General features: G+C 35.7%; 2 protein-coding genes and 1 pseudogene across 2 annotated transcripts; all 3 read right to left on the bottom strand.

Annotated features, from left to right (window-relative positions):
* Positions 1-2,748: 2,748 nt before the first annotated feature.
* On the bottom strand, positions 2,749-5,740 carry LOC118061314 (GDSL esterase/lipase 4). Its single transcript, XM_035074741.2, has 5 exons — positions 5,304-5,740; positions 5,082-5,200; positions 4,751-4,975; positions 3,636-3,891; positions 2,749-3,026 (listed from the first exon to the last, which is right to left on the bottom strand). Exons 1-5 carry the CDS (start codon positions 5,575-5,577, stop codon positions 2,749-2,751), a joined length of 1,152 nt encoding a protein of 383 aa, XP_034930632.1. The 5' UTR covers positions 5,578-5,740.
* A 7,437-nt stretch (positions 5,741-13,177) lies between these two features.
* Positions 13,178-16,056, bottom strand: LOC118061313 (peroxisomal membrane protein 13). The gene is made up of 5 exons (XM_035074740.2): positions 15,896-16,056; positions 14,763-14,990; positions 14,393-14,670; positions 13,998-14,090; positions 13,178-13,534 (listed from the first exon to the last, which is right to left on the bottom strand). The coding sequence occupies exons 1-5, from the start codon at positions 15,918-15,920 to the stop codon at positions 13,313-13,315; spliced, it is 846 nt and encodes a 281-aa protein (XP_034930631.1). The 5' UTR covers positions 15,921-16,056; the 3' UTR covers positions 13,178-13,312.
* A 1,104-nt stretch (positions 16,057-17,160) lies between these two features.
* On the bottom strand, positions 17,161-22,084 carry LOC118061312 (protein NLP9-like; annotated as a pseudogene).
* Between the last annotated feature and the right edge of the window lie 407 nt (positions 22,085-22,491).

The following is a 22,491-nucleotide window of genomic DNA, read 5'->3' as shown; positions in this document are numbered from 1 at the left end:
CTTGGAATGTGGACAGATAAAATAAGAATAGCTTTATTAAATTTCTTTTTAATTTTAATATATAAAGATGCGTTTTTTAAATTATCCAAGAAAAGATTTGATCTTAATCAAAACTCAACTGATTTAATAAAAAATAATTGTTGTTTTAAAAAAAAAAATGGATAAGTTAAAGTTCAAACTACCTCCTCAGACTCTTAGATTTGTGAAAGATGATAAACAACTCTGATTTGGACACTTCGGACACGTTACAGCAATTCAAACAGTAAGTCAAAGGCTAAGTTAGTTGAATCTTTTATGAATTTATACAAGCTGAAGGTAATCGATATTTATTGTTTATAAACTACAATTAAAAATATTTTTAAAAAAATCATAAAGACGAAGAGATGATGTCATAGAGGAGTGATTACAATTCGCATCCGCTGGTCAAAGAATTTCCTTCAAACAGAAAGTCGAGAAAGTCGTCAAGGATCCTTCTTCACATTTATCACCACGGAGTTCTTTTCCTTGGTCTTATATATGGCTGGTAGGCAACCTCTTGGCCCTCCATTTAAAATAGCAAATTCCATTGCTCCCACATTGAGCAATTCCTGTAAATGCGATAAGAAAAAATTTATTATAGTCGCTCAATATGGAAATAATTTACTTGTTAAATTTTACACAACAATAATATATAAATAATATTAAATTAATCTCGTTCCAATGACCCGATTCAAGATTTAATTTATGGATTAAATAAGTTAGTCTAAATTAATCCAAAATAATCTAATTTTATTTTATACAAAATGATATTTTACTCAAAACAATTCAAGCAAAACAAGTTTTTTTGAATTATTACAACTCAGTTTAGTTAAGAGTTGCAGCAATTCTGATTGATAAATAAAGGAAGTAGCTGCATCTTCCCTTTCCATTTCTTTTCAAATGATCATCAACTAGCCATTCCACCATCTAAAGTCCTACCAGTCAAAGGTAATAAACCAAAGGGCTGTTGGTTGAATCTTTAGACTAGATAATGCCAATTACATTATTTAACTGAATAGATTGTTAACTGAAATATCTTTTGAGTGGCAGTGATGTGTATTATATTAATAGATCAGTGTGTGGTTTTATATATGTTATTTTTAAAAATAAAATTCATGTTTTCAAAAGATTAAAGTCATGTAATCTCTAAGCTCAGTCACACTATGAGTTCAATTACATGTAGTTCTGGAAAGCTGCGGGCCACACACAACATCCTCGAGCTCTGTTATACATTAAGCCTAATTACGTTAATCCAATTATTTTTTTCATCTTAAAGGCGCGATTCTGAGTGGCTGAAAAGAAGTGATGTAGAAGAAGTATCTTTTCACCTATGGGTATCGACAAAATAGAAGAGCTTATCATTGACGTAGATGGTCTCTCATACCGGATTAGGAAACTAGATGGCTGCCATGTTTTGATTACTTTCAACACAAGTGGATGATATGTTTATTATCATTCTAATCATTGCTCGGATTAGTTCGAATCTCCAAGGCCTTAATTAGAGCTACTCAGATCAGGGCTTTTGAAAGATGATGTTGGCTTGACAAAGCACTGCTTGAAAAGCAAGAATTAGATGTTAATTCGTTGCTTCGTAAGTAGGAGGACATGTTTAAGTGATGTGTTTTCTCGCATACTAAATATCAAAGTTGATGATGGGATTTTTCCATAATCAAGCTTTGAAAGATCCAATCAAGAACTCGTGATGACAAGTTCTCGTTTAGAACATATGGGTTTAGTTCATAATAAAAAAGACGAAGAGGTGGTGCCCTGTTCATTAATTTGATGAGAACCAAGTTGGTATATTAAGAAATGACTACTATAGAGCAGCAAAGGCGCGGCAGAAGCAAGCAGAAACTCCCCGCAAAGTCACGTCAGAAGAAATTCCAGAAGCAGGGTCAGTGGAACGAGTCCTTGTGGAAGGATTTGAAGCATCGTTAAATCGGCAACCAGAGGCAGATTCCAAGCAGCAACTCCAGATTCCAGGCAGATTCCAGACGCGAATAGATGCGAACATCTTTGCTTGTGGTCGGTCAAGGAAGATGGGATCTATTTTGCTTGTGGTCGGTCAAGTGGTAAAGGAAGTTTTCTAATTCAATAAATAATCATAAATAATAAGAAAGAGACATCGCAATGATATTGTTTGCTTGGCTAATTTTTATTTTCCTTTTCTTTCATGGTTACCACATTTTTGCTGTGTTATTTGCCATCTTTTCCTGTGAATCTACAGAGAAATTAAGTGATATTTTGGTGCAAGGGCAGGAGGGTAATAGAGACTAGAGGGCAGTGCCACTTGCAAAGATTTCGACTTTTTTTTTTCTGGAAGATAATAGATGTTGGCCAGCGCTATGCCATGGTTCCATATTTTTACAGTAAAAACCATGTTTAGGTGTCGTCAATCGTCATCATGTTTCATTAAACACCTTAAGTAGCTTAAGATAAACAAATTAACAAGGAGGAGTGTGTGTGTGTGTGTGTGAAGATAAGAAGAAAGAATGGGAAGAGAGACTAGGTTTATTTCCAAGGCTTTGAGTTAGAGAGCATATATTTAATACATTTAAGTTACAAATTAAGTAACAAAAGGAAAATTATTCATGTTGGAGAACTTCATACTCTTCTGATAAAATGATGGGTGTAGATTCGAGATCAAATAGCTGTCTTAAGTTTTATGGGGCTGCGATACTTGGTTTGCATCCATCGAAGAAATATATAATAGAATACATTTAAGGAAAATTATTCATCGTGGGGAAACTTCATATTCTTTCTGATGAAATGATGATGGGGTGTCGATTCGAGATCAAATAGCTGTCTTAAGTTATATGGAGCTGCGATACTTGGTTTGCCATTCCAAAACAGATCAGCTAGAATCCGATAACCATTCTCAGTAGGATGCCATCCATCGAAGAACAGGTATTCACTTGGATTTTTGCATAGTTTATATGGCTCTATTCCACAATGTGCTGCGTTATACATTCCATGGCCACAACAAGAATATCTTGATTCCTTGAAGCCTTCCCAACACGAACAGCAAAGACAGATCGAAAACAAAAAGGAAACACATACAGTTGGTAAAATCTAGCAAAAACGAGTGATTAGGAAGAGCAATTGAATATATAGGACGTAGCCCAGTGAGACTACATTATCACAATAGATCCATTGATGGGTCTATTGACACGTTAATATGCAAACAATCTATCGGCACTCGTACAATCAAAATAAATCAATTTTAACATATATCTTGAAGCGGTAAACACCAAGCTATTAACTTGTCAACTGCTTACTTCTACAATCTATGCATGATAATTGTTGTACAGCCCACTTAAACCCCATTTTAGAGTTAGAAAAACCCTTTGTTTCAATTTTTTTATAAAAATTGAATTTTAAAATCAAGATCAACCTATCAATCTTAGTATCAAATCACCTAACCCGTGATTTAAGCTTTAAATGAAGTCTAAGTCGGGTTGAGTCATTTAAGTATGCTTAAAAGAGAGTAATCAATGTAAATTTATTAATGTGTCTCATGATGTGGTCATTACAAAATGATAAAGAGTGGAAAACAATGCGTGGCTTGCTTTGCTTCCTCACTAAAACCCTAATATTATCAAAATCTATGTACTTACCGTAATCCTTTGGGTGCTTTATCATATCCAAAAGGATGGTATAGAAGTCTACAATTGAGTATTTGAATCCTGATAGTTTGCTTTCCAATTCCTTGATGGCTTTAGATGCAGCACTGTTATGCTTCTTTATCATCTCCATTGATACTTCATCACATTCATCACCACGGAGTTCTTTGCTTTGTCTTGCGGCTGGTTGGCAACCTCTTGGCCCTACGTTTAAAATAGCAAATTTCCTTGCTCCTAAATTGTACAATTCCTGCAAATGCCGACAATGAAAAAGAAAAAGAATGCGAAGAAACTCTATATGTAAATAATTACTTGCTAAGTTTTACACACAATAAACTTATATGAATAAAGAAATATTTTCAGTATTTTATTGATTTATGTATACAAGTACAAGCAAAGTCCTGGGTCCAAGATAAATCTAAAAATGACTTGTTTTAAAAATTTCCTTTTTTATATATATAAAAAACCTGCATTTATTTTTTTAAAAAGTCAAACAAAATTTTTTGATATTATAGGTTGATTTGCCGCGTTATCTAGGCTCTGTTAGGATATTGCCACTTTTATAGCAGTCCATCTTCTAGAAAAAGATGGCTGTCATTGTCAAAGAAAAAAGGCCAGCTTGTGAGAGTCAAAGAGGGCTATTGGTGCAACAACTATTAATGGACAGCACCGACCATTGACTTTGGCAGCCACCGTTGTTGAAGAAGAGCTGGAGCAGGAGCTAGTAGAGAGCAAAACAAAGAGAGAAGAAGAAAGAAAAGAGAGGTTGCCAATTGCAGCAAGCTGGGAGTTGAGTCTGAGTTGATGTAATATTCTTCCTTCATGTATTTGTATTGTATTATTTATCTATTTATAATATTATAAACCTCTCCCGTGGATGTAGGTAATTTACCGAACCACGTTAAATATTGTGTCAATGTGCTTAACTTTTAATGGGCAATTATCAGAACATCACCAGTCCGAATTCCCAACAGGCTCGACCAGGTTAATTTCCACTAACTTGGTTCTAGTTCTAAGTCAATTACTGGATTAGAGGTTCATCAATTAATTAGTAAGTACCCTTTATACAAGCACACGCTACTATTTATAAGAAACTTTGCTGATATTACCTTTACAAAAGCTGTCAAGTTACCCACCATATTGTTCACAAATTCATCTTGCTCCAGCTGAGTAGCATTAGGGTAATTATCAACAAAATAAGAGTAATCATTGGCTCCAACACAAGTCGCATAGACTGCTTGGCTCAGCAGTTTCTTTGCCTCTTTGTCCCCATTCTGCTCCTCCATCGAAATGGCCACGTTCTTGAAGTTGCTAAGTTGCATGCGAAGACTAATCTGCAAAATAAGGCAATGGTAAGACTTTGAAGCACAAAACGTACGTAACCTTTCAGCTGTTTCTACCAGTCCCGTGAAGTGCAAACTGGGACTATCACATACGTACCACTTCAGGATTAGCTACAGGAAAGACACCAGCTCCAGCACTTGCGAAATTTACTCCATTAGTGAAATTAATACCAGGTTGTAAATATGGGGGGACGAACGGTAGACCGATCTTTGTTGCTGCACATGTAAGCATCCATTAGAAGAAGAAAATCTTAAATTAACCCAAAAAACTTAAAAACAATTTCGAAAAATGATTCATACTATATTTTCCAATACTTACCGATGAAGTCGACAATGAGACGGCCATCGGTGAATCTCCCAGTGGGAAAGTGGAAGAAGGTTTCTCCATATGGCCAATAATTTGCTCTATACGAAACGCTGATATTATTGATATAGTTATTGTTTCCTGCATCAAAGATTGAATCTCCAAATAAGAACATGACAACATCTCTTTTTGGCTGTCTAGAGTGATCACATAGGGAGATTTCTGGGATGAGAAGGCTGGCAAGGAAATTTAGCAGAAGAAAATTGAAGGTTAATTTTGATGCAGCCATTGCTTGTTTGTTCCCAATATCGCTTCGCTTTTCTCTTCACTTGCTTATAGTTAAAGGTTTTTATTTTTAAGGATAAGTTAAAGTCTTAAACTACCTCCTCAGAGACCTTTCAGATGGTGAAATATGATAAACAACTCTGGTTTGGACACTTTGACACGTTACAATAATTTAGACAATAAGTCAAAGGCTAGTTAGTTGAATCTTTATGAATTTATACAACTGGAGGTATCGATATTTATTTATTTATTTTTAGATAGATTTGAATTCTCAAAACTATACTAATTAGATGAAATTTAAAAGGATGGTAGGTATAAGAAAACTTCGATGAGGTATTATTATTAATTAAATTAATAACCTCTGGTTTTTTGTACTGATTTTCATTTATAATTGCTTTCCAAATTTTAAACTTAATAGAAGTTAAAATAATTTATTTTTTATAAATAAAAATAGAGGAGTGATTACAATTCGCATCCGCTGGTCAAAGAATTTCCTTTCGGCAACAGAAAGTCGAGAAAGTCGTCAAGGATCATTTATCACACAATAAATAGCGACCTCTTGGCCCTCCACTTAAAATAGCGACAAGGAGAGGACAAAAAAAATTGTAGTCGTTCAACATGGAAATAATTACTTGTTAAATTCCAAACAGTCAAAGGTAATAAGCCAAAGGCTAGTTAGGTGAGTCTTTAGACTAGATAATGACGAATACATAATTAACAGAATAGATTGGTAATTGAATATCTTTTTGAGTGTAGTACTGAACTTTTATATTAATAGATCAGCGTGTGTTTTACACATAGTATTTTTTTCTTAAAATTCATGTTTAAAAACATTAAAGGCATTAGGCATGATGATAGCATTAAAGGCATGAGGCATTAAAGGTTACACAACGTGATGAGTCTAATTATATGTAGGTCTAGAAAGCTCGGTATCATACATAACATCCCCGGGTTCTATTACATGTTGAGCCTAATTATATTTGAGTCTAGTAAGTTATTAGATCCAACATCCTTGAACTCATCATTAATTAGTCATTCTACCATCTAAATTCCAACCAGACAAAGGTAATAAGTCAAGGGTAGTTAGTTGAATCTTTAGACTAGATAATGCTAAAGAATTAGTAATTGAATAGATTGTTAACTAAATAGTTTTATATATGTTATTTTTTTCTTAAAATTCATGTTTAAAAATATTAAAGACATGATAATAACCCAATATTTCTAGGCTTAGCCACACGATGAGCCCAATTACATGTAGGTTTTGAAAGTTACGTACCACACCTAACATCTCAGGGTTATGTTACACGCTAAGCCTACCTAATTCATTTGGGTCTAGCAAGCTGTTAGATCCAATATCCTTGGGTTCAGCATCTTATCAATCCCAAATGAATATAAAACTGATAATCTTTCTAGGCTTTATATTGGGCCACATGATTCCACTTGTTTTTTTTCTCATGATCCTTAACATAAAATATTATAGTCAAGGATATTTATTTCTCTATACCCTCAGGTATATAAAAATCTTCAAAATGACCTCCAACGTATCCCTAATTAATGACGTGTAAGGGATATTTATGCCACTTTAATGAATATATCACGAATATTTTTTCTTGTTAATGCTATAAAGGCAAGATGACACTTCAACCCCTCGTCTCCATAAAAAATCAAGGCTCGTAGGCAATAAAAACCCTATAAATCCTTCAATGAGAAAAAGGTTTGTCATAACCCAATTCTAGGTTATTCTCTAAACATCACTTTCTTTTTCAAAATAAAAATCAAAAATTAAAATAAAAGCTAGCAACGTGGAGAAAGTAGGCTGGGAAATTAAGTAGCAATTTTGGAGGAAATTTTAAAGCCTAATTGTTCCCCCATTAAGCCCAAAAATGGAGAAAAATACAAATTCAATGTCAAATTAAATGATTATTAGATGAATTTGCATAAGTATTAAGATAAAGGACATAATTAAATTTTTAATAGGCCAATTTGATTTAATCATGGGCCAAATTAAATTTTAATTATGTTTAAGAATTAATTTGGGTCCAATTGAAGGATTTAATTAAGTGTAAGAACTTAATTATACTTTAAATGGGTCAAATTAATTTTATTTGGGGCTTAATTGATGAAAAATTAAGTTTGGGAGCCTAATTTTGGCTTAAGTGAGAAGATTGAACTTTTAAGAGACCGTCATGTTAATTGATTGAAATTAGGGGGGAAATCATAAGAAAGTTGAAGTTTTATGGTCAATTATGGGTGCAATTAAGTCAAATTTAAAGAGGGAGGACTGAAATGAACTTTAGCCAAAAACAGAACTTTAGTATTGTTCTTCTTTTTTAAATCTCTGAAAAGACAACTCAGGGAGGCTACTTTGCAGGTGCATTCAATGTATCTAACTTCCATAAAAATTGACAAATCTTGCACATAAATGATCCTCTGCAATTTATCTATAGCCCCATATGGCCCATTCAGGCTGAATGACAACCCATCGGCGCCGATATCAGCCTAAAAAGGCCAACTCAGTCAGCCTTTTCCTGCATATTTGACAACTCAGGATGCCTACTTTGAACCAACAGTTGGAATCCTTCCCAACTAAATCAAAGGCTGAAATTTTTACCTAGTATAGACAAGATTACCCTCTTCCACCGTCTATAAATAAAGGTGGATTTCATAGCTGAAGAGAGGATAAAATCGAGTCCAAAGTCGGCCAAAAACCAGCCTTCCTCCCCAGAATTTTTCCTTTTATGTCGTCTGTCTTCACTTTCTCTCTTCTCTCCACTGTCCCAGCCACTACTGTCATCGCCACCAGCTACATTACAGGAAGCCAACACAACCACCAACTGACCACCAAGCAGCCATCGCGGCTCCCTCTCTTCTCCTTCCAGCCTTTCTCTCACCTCTACAACTTTTTCTTCTTCCTCCCACATCCGACTCCGACCACCATCACCTCAGTCGACGCCTTCTAAGCCACCGGCCAAACATCCTCATCACGTCCACAACCCCCATGCCAGGCAACTTTCTCCTCCCCGTTTCGCCTCCTTCTTTGTCGAGGCCGCTGCATGCAGAATTAATTTCTGCATGCAGTGGCTGATTAATTAACCTGGCTTTGGGTTGAGCCAATTTTGGCCTAGCCCAAATGGCTGGGCTGGATCTGGCCTAGCCCCCATTATTTAAAAAAAATACAAAATTTTTCAAAAATCATTTAAAAAATTATGATTTTCCGAAATATTTTTCTATCTATTTTGCATAATATCGTGTTGTATATTTACACTGTAAAATACAAATTCGGTATAAAAATACCCAATTTTAGCCTAAAATATTTCAAAAAAAATTCAAAACATTTTTAAAAGAAAAAAAATCTCAAAAACTTTTAAATTAATTTTCCCTTTCAAAAAAAAAAAAAAAAAAATTTGTTTTCATGCATACGGCCAAATCCTAAAACTTTTCTAAGCATATTTTCATTAAAATTTTGCATCTTTCTCATGTTCATAAAATCCAAAAAATGGATATCATAACCAGTTTATGATCATCCATTAGGGCTTGACCAAAATATCAAAAACTTTTTTTCCAATCTTTTTTAGGGTTTAGATTGAGACTTTAATATTTGTGGGGTGTACAATTACACAATAAAATACACCTTCAAGTATTAAAAATATAAGGTGTACAAATGCGATGCTAAAATTCAAACTTTAAAACGGTTAGGATTTAACCCGATAAGGTAAAGACTCTTTCATGGAGAGAGATCTGCCTTGAACCTTAGAAAAGATCAATGAATAGAAACTCGACCTAGAAAAACAATCAAACAACAATGCAGCTTACCTTAGATAGGGTGCACTAGGGGTGTTGTATCTTTCCCTTGCACAACCAGTCCCTTACCAAGACTCTCACAGACCATGGGTTCCTAGTGATCATAATACTAGATGGCGACTCCTAAATATTAATCATAATTTTATGATTAAATCCAAAAATTCTTCCCAACACACAACACCTCACACTAGAGGTATGACAAGAGCCTCCATCGTCGCCAGACGATATCGCGTCGGCTCACACCCCCACGACAAGGTTCATGATCTTCATTCTTGACTGCATATTTATTTTCAGAGTCTCTCTATAAAAAATATCATTGTCTTTTCTCTAAAAAAAATATTGACTTAAACATCGAAAAGTCCCTGAATCCATAAAAAAAAAAAAAAAAAAAAAAAAAAAAAAAACCTTTTAAGAGGTACTTGCTACCAATCATTATGGTTAATAAGAATGAATCAAATGTCAGACAATGAAATGAGCCAATTATCCAAGATATAAGTCTTTCTCCTAAGCTACTTAGATTTTATGGATCATCATCATTGGCGTTGTTTGTGAGAACTTGATCAAAAAGTCATCAATTATTCTTTCTAAACTAGTTTTTGACATCCCTTAGCGCTATTAATAGCAAATAATCAAAACACATCTGGAATGGGATGTACCACGGACCTCCCTGCAGTTGGTGGCTTAACTACTCTATCGAAGCATTAATAACTTTTCAATCAAGTCGGACTACTCATGGAGGTGGTGTTAGTCATTCAAAATTGTCAAGCCCGACAAGCCCAATACGATAACCTAGAACTAGCTTTTATCATGGTTTTTTATGGCCTCTGTGTTAAATATGTATTGCTTTTTAGAGCCACTATACTAGCCAAGAGAAGCTATGTAGAGCTACAACATCACTCAATCATGAGGATGGTGTTTATCATAACTCATTTCTAGGTTATTCACCAAAATCATCTTTTTTCTTTCAAAAATCAAAAATTAAAAAATGAAATAAGGACTAGCATTTTGGCAAAAGCAAGCTGGGAGGATTTCAAATAAAGAAAAAAATCAAGTTGCAATTTTAGAAAAAATTAGGTGCCTATTTATACCCCATTTTACCCAAAAATGGAGAGAGAATGCAAATTCAAGGACGAATCTACATAAAATTTAAGCCTATAGACATAATTAGATTTTTAATATGCCAATTTGATTTAATCATGGGTCAAATTAAAGTTTAATTGTGTTTAAGAATTAATTTGGGTGCAATTGAAGGGTTTAATTAGGTACAAGGACTTAATTATACTTTAAATAGGTCAAATTAATTTATTAGGGGCTTAATTAGTGAAAATAAAGTTTGGAAGCCAATTTAGTTTTTACTAAGTCAATTGATTGAAGTCTGAGGTAAATTTGCAAGAAAATCAAATTTTTTGGATCAATTAAGCGCTAAATTCGAGAAATCCACATCCTATTACCAAAATAAAAAAGAAGTCGAACTCTAGGGACCTAATCGGTTGAAATCAGCAGTGAAATTGAAGAAATTCAAAAGTTTAGTGGTTAATTAGGGGCTAAATTAAAGAAATCCGAAACCAAGTACCATTTTGAAAAAAGATGCTAAAATTTGGGGCTTAAATTGAAGTTCATCAGGGGTAAAATTGCCTAAAGTTAAAAGTTTGAAGTCAATCAGGGGTGTAATTAAAAATAAATCACAAATCAAATGACTAAAATGATATTTTCCAAAATGATGTTGTTTTAAGTGGATTGTTCATCTTCTTCTTCATATTTTAGTCAAAAAAGCTACTTGAGTGGATACATTTCCAAGGCATTTAATGCTTCATTTCTCCATTAAATTGGACAAAACTTGTACAAAAATAATCACCTGACATCTGACTACACCTTAGTGTGGTCCATTCTAGCTAATGGACACCATAGTGGCTACGGTACCATCTCAAAGTGACTAACCTGACCAACCATTTTCCTGCAACAAAACTAATAGCTCATGATAGCCACTTTGAACCAATGATTGATATCCTTCCGAGTTGAACCAAGGGCCAAGATTTGGCATTAGTGGAGACCAAACATCCCTCGTCTACCCCCCAAAATAGATGAGGATTTAATAGCCTAAAGAGGAAAAAAATTGGGTGCAAAAATTGGAAAAAACTACCCCTCGGAGTTTTCCTACCATTTTTTTTTTTCCTCTTTCTCTGCTTTCCAACCACCAATCGTCATCACCACCAGCTTTTCCACCACCAGCTCCACCACAAGTCACTAGTGTAACCACCAGTCGACCATTTCATGTCAGGAGGAGCCACTGCCAGCTTCTCTCTCCTCTACCAACTTCTCATTTTTTTTTTCTCTCTCAAAGGTTCCTTCTTCTTTCTCTTACAGCCAATGGCTACCATTTTGGTTTCTTCCTTCTCCATCACCGGCAGCAACAATAGCACCGACTCCCAATAGCAACATAACCATCAGCTTCATGACAATCTTTTAGTCACTACCAACCAATTACTCTCCCTGCATCTGGTAGCCTTCTTCTCCTCCCTGCAACAAAAACTTGTTGCTGCATACAACAGTTAATTATAATAAACATGGTCACTAGGTCGGGTCAGTGGCCATGTAAGGTGTGGGCTAAACTCGTAGCCCAGCTCAAATGAGTAGGTCAAGTCCGGTCCAGACCAAAAAAAGAAGAAAAAGAGAGGGTCAGGTCTGTTGGGCCGCCATTTGGCCTAATCAGACCTAGTTGGGTTCGGTCTAGCCCAATATATTCAATAATAATATAATTATAATATTATATATTATAAAAAAAAATTCCAAAAAAAAAATCCAAGGGTCATTTCAAAATATTTTTGATTTTTTCATGTGTTTTTCTACCAATTTTGCTTAATATTAGGTTGTATTTTTACATTGTAAGATACAGATCCGGTATTAAAATACTCGATTTTCTCCAAAACATTTCTTAAAAAAAATCTCAAAACTTTTAAATTTCCCTTTTAAATAAATTTCCCTTTCGTAAATAGCATTAATATTCGGGATCTTTTGACTGCAACGAGAGCAAAAGGCTGAAAGAGTTGATGAGCACATGGCAGAAATCTTCCAGACTTTGATGGACAATTTCAGAGTATTCCAGAGAAAACTTAAAACTAGCAGCTTGTGTTTTGTCAGTCAAGCTTGCAATTTTAAGATTTTATTTATGCTTCCCGATGTTTAGCAAGCAATGAGGTGTAAACTGCTGAGGAAGCAATTTTGGACAAAATCAACAAAGACGGGTCCTCCCTCATCAAAATTGATGAGACATAAGTTTAATCGCCTGATTCTAAGATGAACCTTACCTGTAAACGATCGAGTAAAGACTTTTGGACGAGCTTACTCTAGGACGCCAACATCGACATAAACTTGATCTTGATAAAACACAATAACGCAAGATGTAACTACCATTTGCTGTTCATTGATCTGGGACGGCCAAGATTTTTCCTCTCAACATGAAAGCAATGACATTGCAGTGAAGTTATGAGAAATAACTATCCCGTTTGTTCTTTATGTTCCCATTTTTGTTGCATTTTGATTTTTAAAGCATTATAAACACCTGTGGAAGCTAGAAAGATTATATCTGATAAAAACAACGCCAATTTTGAAAAGCTCTATTCTGCTGCATTGTTTAGTGATGCTGGTTCAGTCCCTTTTTGTACCCATCAAATTTAGATGTTTACCTTTCAACTCCGGTCCACAAATCAATGGAAGATTCTTGACAGTTTAATGCAACTTCCAAACCAAGTTTTTAGCACACCAATAATACTGTTCTCGCAATTAAACTAGAAGAAACACGATGCTGATTTCAAATATTACATTTAATTTCACACTGAAAATTCAAGTGCAGTTCATGTTGCGGTGGATTACAACAGAGATTTTTATTTTCTATCAAAGAAGAAAATTAATATTCATTCCATAAGAGAAATACTACTGCATCATTTGCCAGTGTCATTCTCCCAAACATTGATCCAGGAACTCCTTGGAGCAGGCTTTGGTCCTTCTATGTAAAGCGGATTTGCATTGGTACCTTCTGGTCCTGGAAGAGGAAGTCCATGGGGACTATGCGGGTGGGCCATTCTAGGCTTTGTTTTGATCCCTAGCAGCCTCAATACAAATCTAGCCAACTCTCCATACAACATACCAGAGCGATCGAAAAGCTGTCACAATTAACTAAATGATGATTTGGACCTCAGAAGATAGCTGTTCCTATAAGCTACAGTTCAAAGGATTTCCAAAGATTGGCGTCTCAAAACTTCAGCACAGAGCAATATGCTACGAAACACAAAGATAGAAGCCATCTAGCCATATCCCATTCTAATATAAAATGGGAATTAAAAATATGCATCCTCTCACGAACATGGATGAAATTGCTTCCAAGTTTAATTTATTCCACAAAGTGTTTATGATCACCCTAACATCAACGACATTGCAGTTGGCAGCTTAAATTAATGAGAACTAGTTAATACTATCTAGTTGGATGACATAAGTTTGATCATGCATAATGACATTATGACAAAAGTAAAGAAGCAAGTGTTGAGAGCCAGACATGAGATAACATTTTATTTCACAATCACTTAACCAGCAAAAAACAAGGTGCAAGGAAAAAGATAGTGAGAATACCTGGAGAAGTGCAGTCATAAGCATGTGAAAAGCCTGTGTATTCTGGTCTATGAGAATCGATACGCGGCCAAAAAAGTTCACCACACCTTGCAACTGTCATCATAGAGAAAATGGTATTTTCCAGAGGAGAGTAAGAAGGCAATTAAACTAATCAGATATGTTCCTAAGCAACTAATTTAACATGGTTGCAATTTGAAAGGTGAAATTCTCCTGGCAAGTCATATTCATTGGGCCATTGGGTATCTAATTTGATATGACCTCTGCTCTTACCCAACAACATTAGACTTTAATAAACATTTAATTGGACCATGTCTATAAATAAATTACATTTATAACTCCAATCATTTCTTGAAACAGCATATGTAACTAATCAAAAAGAAAACCATATGTATTACCACTCGAAGAAATGAAATCCAAAACCCTGGTGGAGATGGAGGTGCACCGAAAGGATTATTAGGGTCTTGAGCTCCATAAGGACCACCCATGCCCATTCCATAACCACCCATTGGGCCTCCAAAACCACTATTGTACATTCCACCACCATACATCCCAGAACCATAAAGTCCAGAATACCCTCCTCGATACATGTTGTTTCCATACAGCCCTCCACCATATGATGAACCATACATTCCTGAGCCATATCCAGAATTATAGTTCAGAGACGAATTATAACCTGAAACAGTTTAGGAGAAAAAAGGTTAAACAAGATTCAACTATCAAAACAAAGAGCAAAACTTTATATTGCTAATAAAAATCTCTACTTGCCTCCATAGTTGCTCATGCTATAATTCTGCTCCCAAGGCCTTGAAGGAAGAGGCCTACCAACAGAATTTGTGTTTGTGGTACTACCTGAGCTTTGAACAATTTCTCCAGGCCTCGCTGTTCCTGAAGCCTCAACGACATCACTTGTGCTGCCAGCTGATGCTGGTTTAAAAGGTGTAGCACCAGAAGAACCACCAGCTTGCTCCCAGGGTTTCAGGGGAGGATTGTTAGCTGCAAAATGGAACCAAATAGTTACATCACAGAAATCTTACAGGGTAAAGCAACTAAAAATTATAGCACCTAAAGAGTGAACAATGCCAAAAAAAAATGTACGCAGAGAAGATAAGTGACATGATTTTTACATAGGTAAGAAAACGCATCTTGCCAGATCAGTACAGCTCAAGGAGAGTCATTTTTCAGCATAACAAGAAGTTTGCAAAATAGATTACAGCAAGTTGAGAGATTCAAAAAGGATGCAAAAAAGAAGATAAGAAAATAAATGTATCATCCATGCAACAACGAAAACGAAGAAATTATTACACATATAAAAAGCTAAACACCATGTTTCCTAAGCATCTTTCGGAAAGACCTCAAGCACAGCTTATAATCAGAACAAATTTCTACATGATTACATCCATTGACAAAGTAGAACCTTTTTACCATTTCACAAGTTCAACTCATAATCACAACACCAACTTTGAAGAAATTCTATTTCTTTATCAAAGACAAAAATCCAATAAAAAAAATCCACAATTTTCTATTCTAAAACGACCTTCAAACTATAATTCTTTTTTTAACAACATTAAACCCACTATTCCTTTATCAAATACAAAAAACCCATTTCTTTTCCTTTCTTTTCTTTTCCATCTTTCTTACCAACCAAACACAGCCCAAATTCAACAACCCATAAATATATATATATATATAAAAAAAAAAAAAAAACCATAAAGATCCCATCTTTGAAACTAAGAAAAAGCTCCCATGATCTCTTGATTACTACTACACAAAATCCATAGATCAGTCCTCCTTTCCTTCAACTAAAAAGATCATCTCAAGATAGAAATAAATAAAGATACAAAAATTAAAATTAATTAAGAGAACAAAAGGATGGGATTTTTTTTTCTGTTTAGACAAACCTGATGGCTGTGGGTTGGATGCCATGCGAGTTGCAGAGAAAAGGCATCATTTCTTGCAATGAGCAAACAGAGATTTACTGCAGAACTAGGAAGAACAGTCTTGTTTTTATATATTTTTTTGTAATTTTATTCTTCTTTTTTTTTTGTGACTGTTGTTATTACAATATTCCGAATATCCGAACTATCCGTGCTCTGAAGGATCCAGTTGTGTTTGTTTGTAATATTTCTGTTGCTGACATGGATTTTTCCTTTCTTAAATGACTAGTTGCCTAACCAGTCGTTTGAGAGGGAAAACTGAAGCAACTTCTTTTCACCTCGCTCACCCTTTTTTTTTTATTATATATAGTTACAAGAATTATAGTTTTTAAAAACCGACAGATAAACATTTGACCGCTTAACTTCGGTAGATCAGGTTTAACCAAAAAAAAACTCAGGTTGACTTGATTAAAAATTCAGTTGTAAGATATTAACTATTTATATTTCTTTAACAAAAACAACACTATTTTAATTTATAAAAAAAATAAAATTGAAATTGACTCAGTTAAAATCTATGACTCGGGCCTTAAACCAATTCAACTACAGCTAAATTTAAAAACTCTAACAAGAATGGTTTCCAGGCTAACCCAATCAAAAATACCAAGTCAGGGTAGAAAAAATAAAAATTAAAAAAAGGGTTTTTCAATTTACTTGGTCAAACCAATTCTTGGATTAACGAATTACAGAATTTACCTTTTAGGCAGACTGAAATTTATAACCCATTTTTTTCATTTGGAATGAAATATAATGTAGAGAATTAATAAGAATTTTATTTAATTAAATTTGAAAGAGGGTTTGAATCCTTGCAGCCATGTTTTTTTTTTTTTTTTTTTAACAGAATCCTTGCAGCCATGTTAAGAGCACGAGTCTTAATCATCGGACCAACTCTTTGAATTCTCAAACATTTCAAGATTTACCAAATCATAATCCTAGAGTTATAAAATAGAACAATATAACTGAAGTCAATAACATACTCTTGATCCATGCTTAACCGGATTAACTATATTCAGACATCAAAAGCAGTTGCCCTGTGAAAATGCTTGCTTGCTCAAAGAGTTCCATAGATTTTGTTAATCTTTTTCAAGAGTCTTGAATATCTAGTAGTTCACATACCAGAGAGGATTGCAGGAGCGTGCGTTTGTGCTTATCCGTGTGTGATACTGTCATGTCATGCTCCTTCAAAATGCTAACAAACAAGGAAGTTTGACAGCCAAAAGTAGAAAGAAATATCGTCAAACTTGAACTTTAACCATTTTCATAAATTGAGACGTAAAACCCTACACAATCCACAAGGTTTAAGGGCACTACAGTACACAACATAAGAACACAGTGCCCCGATTTTGTTTCTACAACTACAACCTCTTTTGCCACTTCTAGCATATACAGCATTATACATCAACATCAACTATATCATACAAAATCATCTCTTTTTCCTAACTTTTCTCCGCCCTCTTTCTTTTCTGGAATTCTGACAACCAATCATACAACCATATTTCTGCACTGGGAATGTTCGGTTGTACTGTATTGGAGTCCAATTTGTGATTGGTTCTGCAAGTACTTTGAAAGAAAGAAGTGCAGATGAATTATGGCAAGTACATGCTCCCCATTTCAACTAAAAAGACACGAGCTAGACACGTCGATTGCCCGTGTCACCCATGTGTTAGGAGCTTCCCGTCAAAAAGCAATTGCTGCTGTCTGAGCTTCCCATAGCAAAAGGCGTGTCACGGACAAGGAACTTCACACTACGAGTCCCAACATATTCCATTATCTCCAGACACTCCAGCAAGTCAGAGTCGCTCACCAACAATACCCACTCCTCTTCGTCATCTAGATACTTGAGCTGGAATGTTCCAGTTTGCAATTTGAACCTCTTTGATACTTCTTCGTAGAGTTGGAAACATCCTGCTGCTGATGGATCAAATTTGAATCGTATTATATCTTCTCTGTACCTGGCTTTTACAGTAATTTTTAAATCACCATCACCAAAACTAGTTTTCTCTTCTGAATGCTTCCTCTTCTCGACGCTCGGAGAGCTTGATATGCTGCCATGCATAATTGAACCAGAGCTGTTTGATGAGTCGGTCATGCTTGAACAAGTAGGCTGGTTACATTCTACATTTCCATCATCACCCTCCATTTTGGTATCCATCTCCTCAGCAGCAACAAAGGGAAGTGAGCTTCGAGACACAATGCGGGAGTCCGAGTTCTCTAGTATAATACCACCATTTTTCATGCCCCCTATGTTGCCTCCTTTTGCAAAAGAACCTGGGGGGTCATTCTCGAGACAAGCCCAAGGTCCAGAGCCAAAGCTAGTTTGTTCACATAATCCAGCATCTATTGCAACTGACTTGGAATCTGCACCGCAATCAATCACATGAACACTACACTCCTTTAACTTTCTCCCGCTCCCTATGCAACATTCATCCTCTTCAACTTTAACAGTAGAATTATTTCCATCAGTACAAGAAGCCGGAAGTACAGAAACTACATCGTGGTTAAATGGTTCAGAATTTCCATTGGATAGGTGTTTTGCTTGAAACACAAAACCATTTTGATGATCAAATTCTTGAATCATGGAGCCCCCTGCTACAAAACCACCAGTGGTTGGATCAAATTTCAGCCCTCCTTCCACCCCCTGAACAGAGTCAAGCACGGTCTGTATTTTTCTTAATGAGCGGTTCACCTTGTTTATCTTTCGGGATGGCCATCTGGATATTCCATGTTGTCTGCAAATTCTCTTCAGTGTTGTGGGGCAAACTACACAGAAATTTAAAGGTTAACCACAAATTATTCTAAAAGGAGGCAAAAATGCTATCCTGTTTTCAAAGGATATGTTGACAAAGGACATTGAGAAAAGTAGTTAAACAAGGAAACCACTAACAGTACATCCCAAGTTACTAGTTCCACCAATACCAGGAATAAAAGAACCTTGGTTGATGAAGCTAAATGATCCAAACAAAAATTTCAACAATTCATAAGAAATGGAAGAACAACATTTTCTTGAGTCAAATGGAAAATCCTCCAGAAAGCTTAGATATTTAAAGTCTGATTTCGTAAGTATATACATGGCATGGAGCTCACCACCAATGCTTTTGGCAGCATCCTTGAGACTTTCCAGAAAAGTATTGCTGAAGAACGCTCAAGCTCACAGTTTTCTCCGCTGTGCTTCTCTTTTTCTCCACCTGTCTTCTAGATCCACTCGTTGTCTATGCAAAATATATATATACATACATATATATATATATATATATATAAATGAAAAACAAATTCCGTTCAATACAATAAGCATGTTCTTTCTACTTTTGGGAAGGTAAAAGCTAATTCACCAAAAGGGACAGAAATATGTCTCAAGGAAGTTACCTGTTCGTTAGAGCTATTTGATTCTATTTGATCATTTTTTTGAACTACACACATTAAGAGGCATCTTGGCAGCCGAGTTCAAGTTTCCTTCTGATAATGCAGTTTGAGAGCTTTCCTTTGATATGGACATTGGTTGGAAGCTTGGCATTGCTTCCTTTGGCAACCCAACTTCAGAACATTCCTGTCCAACAAATTCTGTATCTGAAACTGTTCTCAAACTCTTACAAATTCTCTGCATGGTACCTGAGAGGTTGTTCAACAGGAGTTGCTGATCTGAACTCCCCTTTATATTGACAGGGAGAAAGAGCTCTAAAATATAGTCATCATCACCAGTGTAGGTGCTTCTTAGCCTGATTGCAACTGCAGCATTCAGACCATACTTGCGTGCATGATGAACAAGTGGATACTCAGTTATATCATATGTCTTCACATCAGGGAAGAAGAAGGATGATTTGATTGCACTGCTTTTCCAGCTATACCTTGCCCTTCCTCAATATAATGTTCAGCACACGCATGCACAAAACCTTGCATCTCTCTGTCATTCACATAGCAAGCTGTACCTTCAATGCACAAGACACATTTACCACTTGACCTTGAATTGCTTCCCTGACACGCACTTTTATGATTTCATCAACAGCTTTTCCTCAGTATAATTTGCAAGGCATCCACGTAAGAGCCAGTGGCAATCTATGTGCATGGCATACAACTCGTAGAACATCAGCTATTTCAGACAAGGCAGCTCTTTTGTTTGCTTGAGAGACACTGAAAAGTAAACAATTTCCGTTAGACAAAGTGCTGGATGAAAGTGTTCAGAGCTAGGGCCTTCTCATTGTTTACTCTTATTTTTATTTCATTATCAAATTGCAGGCTGTGTTTTGCACCCTTTCCATTGCGTGTGAATGCTAGAACTATCCAACAAAAAGAAAAAAGGAGGTTGCAGATAAATACCTGAGGAAGAAGTCGAGGAGGTGCAGTGCTCCTTAAGTTCACAGCCTGCAAAAAGTCAGGTCAAGAATTAACAGTGCCATCCAGCATATATTTTTCACATAAAGTTTGGATTCTGATTCAGATGGTTTCACATGAAACAACTGGGCAAGCTTGAATCATCGATGCATAAATTTCAAGATGCAAAAATTGTCCAAGTGATAAAAATAAAGAACTTTTAAAACTAATATGCTTCAATAAAACCAAAAAGGTGTTGACTTCCATACACTAAACTAGCTTGTTATCAGTAGTTGTTTTAGTGATAGAAACACAAAAACCAGGACATTTAAACATTTATTCCCATCATATGCAACAATTTGCTTGTCATCCTTAAATGATGCAGAACATTGAGGACAACAAATTAATTCCTAGATGATAAATCTAATGTTCTCGATCAAAATGCAGCAAAATTATAGTTCTAAAACATAATAGCAAGAAAAAAGAACTTTTTTTATCAGGCAACATACCAAGAGTGATTACTTACAGGCTGGACTCCCATCCAAAGAAATGGCAGAAGCAGAACAAGAGGTTTCAAGAGGGAGGAACTTATTCATGAAGAACAATTTGTTTCTCACTCGGAGCAAAACAATTTCTTCCCTCCCTCTCCTTTTACAGGGTTTTAAATGGAAAACAGGTTGCTAGGAAAGATACATAATTTATCATTGAAATTGCGCAACACAGACAGATATAAATGAGAACAAAAGCTTTTTTACTAGAATATATAGTAAAATGAAACTTAACCTCCAAGTGCATGGCAAACATTTTTCCATCTCTGAATCAAAATCTGGTTTCTTCCTTAACAGTGACAAGTTCCAGAACAGCACAGCAGGACATCTCATCAGGATCAAAGATCGGTAATGCAAAAGAGCCCCGGAACTTCATGATCAACTGCATGCTTTGCCCGCCAAGTATTCGGCCTTGCGATAATATCTTACATTTGAAGTCCACTCTGGAAACTTTGGAAATGAATACACGACCAGGAAGTCCTAGAGGCACACCAGGCTTAACTTCTGCAGAGAAAGTAAATGTTCTAGACCACTTCTCGGAACCCTGCTAGCATTTGAATCAAGCAAGAATGGTTGCCTCTGAAGTGCTCAATATTGTATTGATCCCCACTCCTTTATGGGAACCCATACTTGCCGCCAAAATACCCCCTCCATACGAAACCTTCAACAGGGATAATGCCCTTAGCATCCTCTCATCTAGTGAAGGCCCAACTGGCTGTGACATAATATAGTATGGTTGTGTTTGGAAAATGGTTTTGCTTCACTGCCTCCATTACTGTGTTTTGCACCCAAATCATCAGCATCAATTGAATCTTGAGGGGTAACCAAAATGGGAATTGTTTGCTCAAGCATCACTTTATCTCCACCATTGTAAGAAGTCCCAGCAGCATTTATTTGTTTCCTGTATTGAAGCAGAAGTTTGTTCTGCAAAACTTCCTGCATCAAAGGATGGATAGGATGTCGAAGGAAAAGATGGCGTTCCATAGGGGGGCAAGCATTTGATCCATAGCTGATGAGTTGGTGCACCATCCAGCATACATATCAAAATTTATAAGCTCTGAAAAATTGTTGAATGGGTCCTCAAAAAATGAATTCCTTGAGGCACCATCGAAAGTTGTGACACTATCCATTCTGAGCTCTTGGTGAAGCCCAATAACCCATCCCCTTTTCTTTTGACGAGAAGGAGTTCTCCATTTTTTATATAACTAACCAAAATACACTCCTAATAACCTCACCCCTCTTTTGAATCAGAGCAACATCCAAAGGAACTCAATTCTTCCTCCCCTAATAACTTCCTTAACGTGCACATTACTAATTAAAACTCCACCTTCAAAATCCATCAAAGCTCCACTCTTCCCACTTGGATTTAATCTACCCTCTAATAGCAACTCAATTTCCTCTCTTTAACCTTCTTTGTTTTCATTTGAACTACTAAAACCAACTCAATTGCACTTAAAAAACCAACCTTTCACGTCTTTCAATTGCAATAACCCATAAAGCTAATCTCACTTCCTTTCAATCCTGTATATATATAGCAGCACAAGCCAATAAATCAAGATATATCAGCTTACAGCAACCACTAAACACACATAACTACATGTAGAGTCTAATTAATACATCACTACCGCCTTTCTATAAATAGCAACCAAAATCTAATAACATGACATCTAAAATTTTTGCAATCTCCAAAGCCTCCGTGCTTCACAGCAA

This window comes from Populus alba, chromosome 7, assembly GCF_005239225.2.
Source record: "Populus alba chromosome 7, ASM523922v2, whole genome shotgun sequence".
Classification (NCBI taxonomy): domain Eukaryota; kingdom Viridiplantae; phylum Streptophyta; class Magnoliopsida; order Malpighiales; family Salicaceae; genus Populus; species Populus alba.
This window is presented reverse-complemented; position numbering and strand designations above follow the sequence as displayed.

Excerpts from the sequence above, each read along its gene's own strand:
- LOC118061314 (XM_035074741.2), bottom strand. The coding sequence starts at position 5,577 with ATGGCTGCATCAAAATTAACCTTCAATTTTCTTCTGCTAAATTTCCTT. Across the intron at positions 4,976-5,081 it reads CTGTAGCTAATCCTGAAGTG|ATTAGTCTTCGCATGCAACT; the intron begins GTACGTATGTGA and ends CTTATTTTGCAG. Across the intron at positions 3,892-4,750 it reads ACTTGACAGCTTTTGTAAAG|GAATTGTACAATTTAGGAGC; the intron begins GTAATATCAGCA and ends CGGCATTTGCAG.
- LOC118061313 (XM_035074740.2), bottom strand. The coding sequence starts at position 15,920 with ATGGCATCCAACCCACAGCCATCAG. Across the intron at positions 14,991-15,895 it reads ATCCAACCCACAGCCATCAG|CTAACAATCCTCCCCTGAAA; the intron begins GTTTGTCTAAAC and ends TCCATTTTGCAG. Across the intron at positions 13,535-13,997 it reads TTATGACTGCACTTCTCCAG|CTTTTCGATCGCTCTGGTAT; the intron begins GTATTCTCACTA and ends TAATTGTGACAG.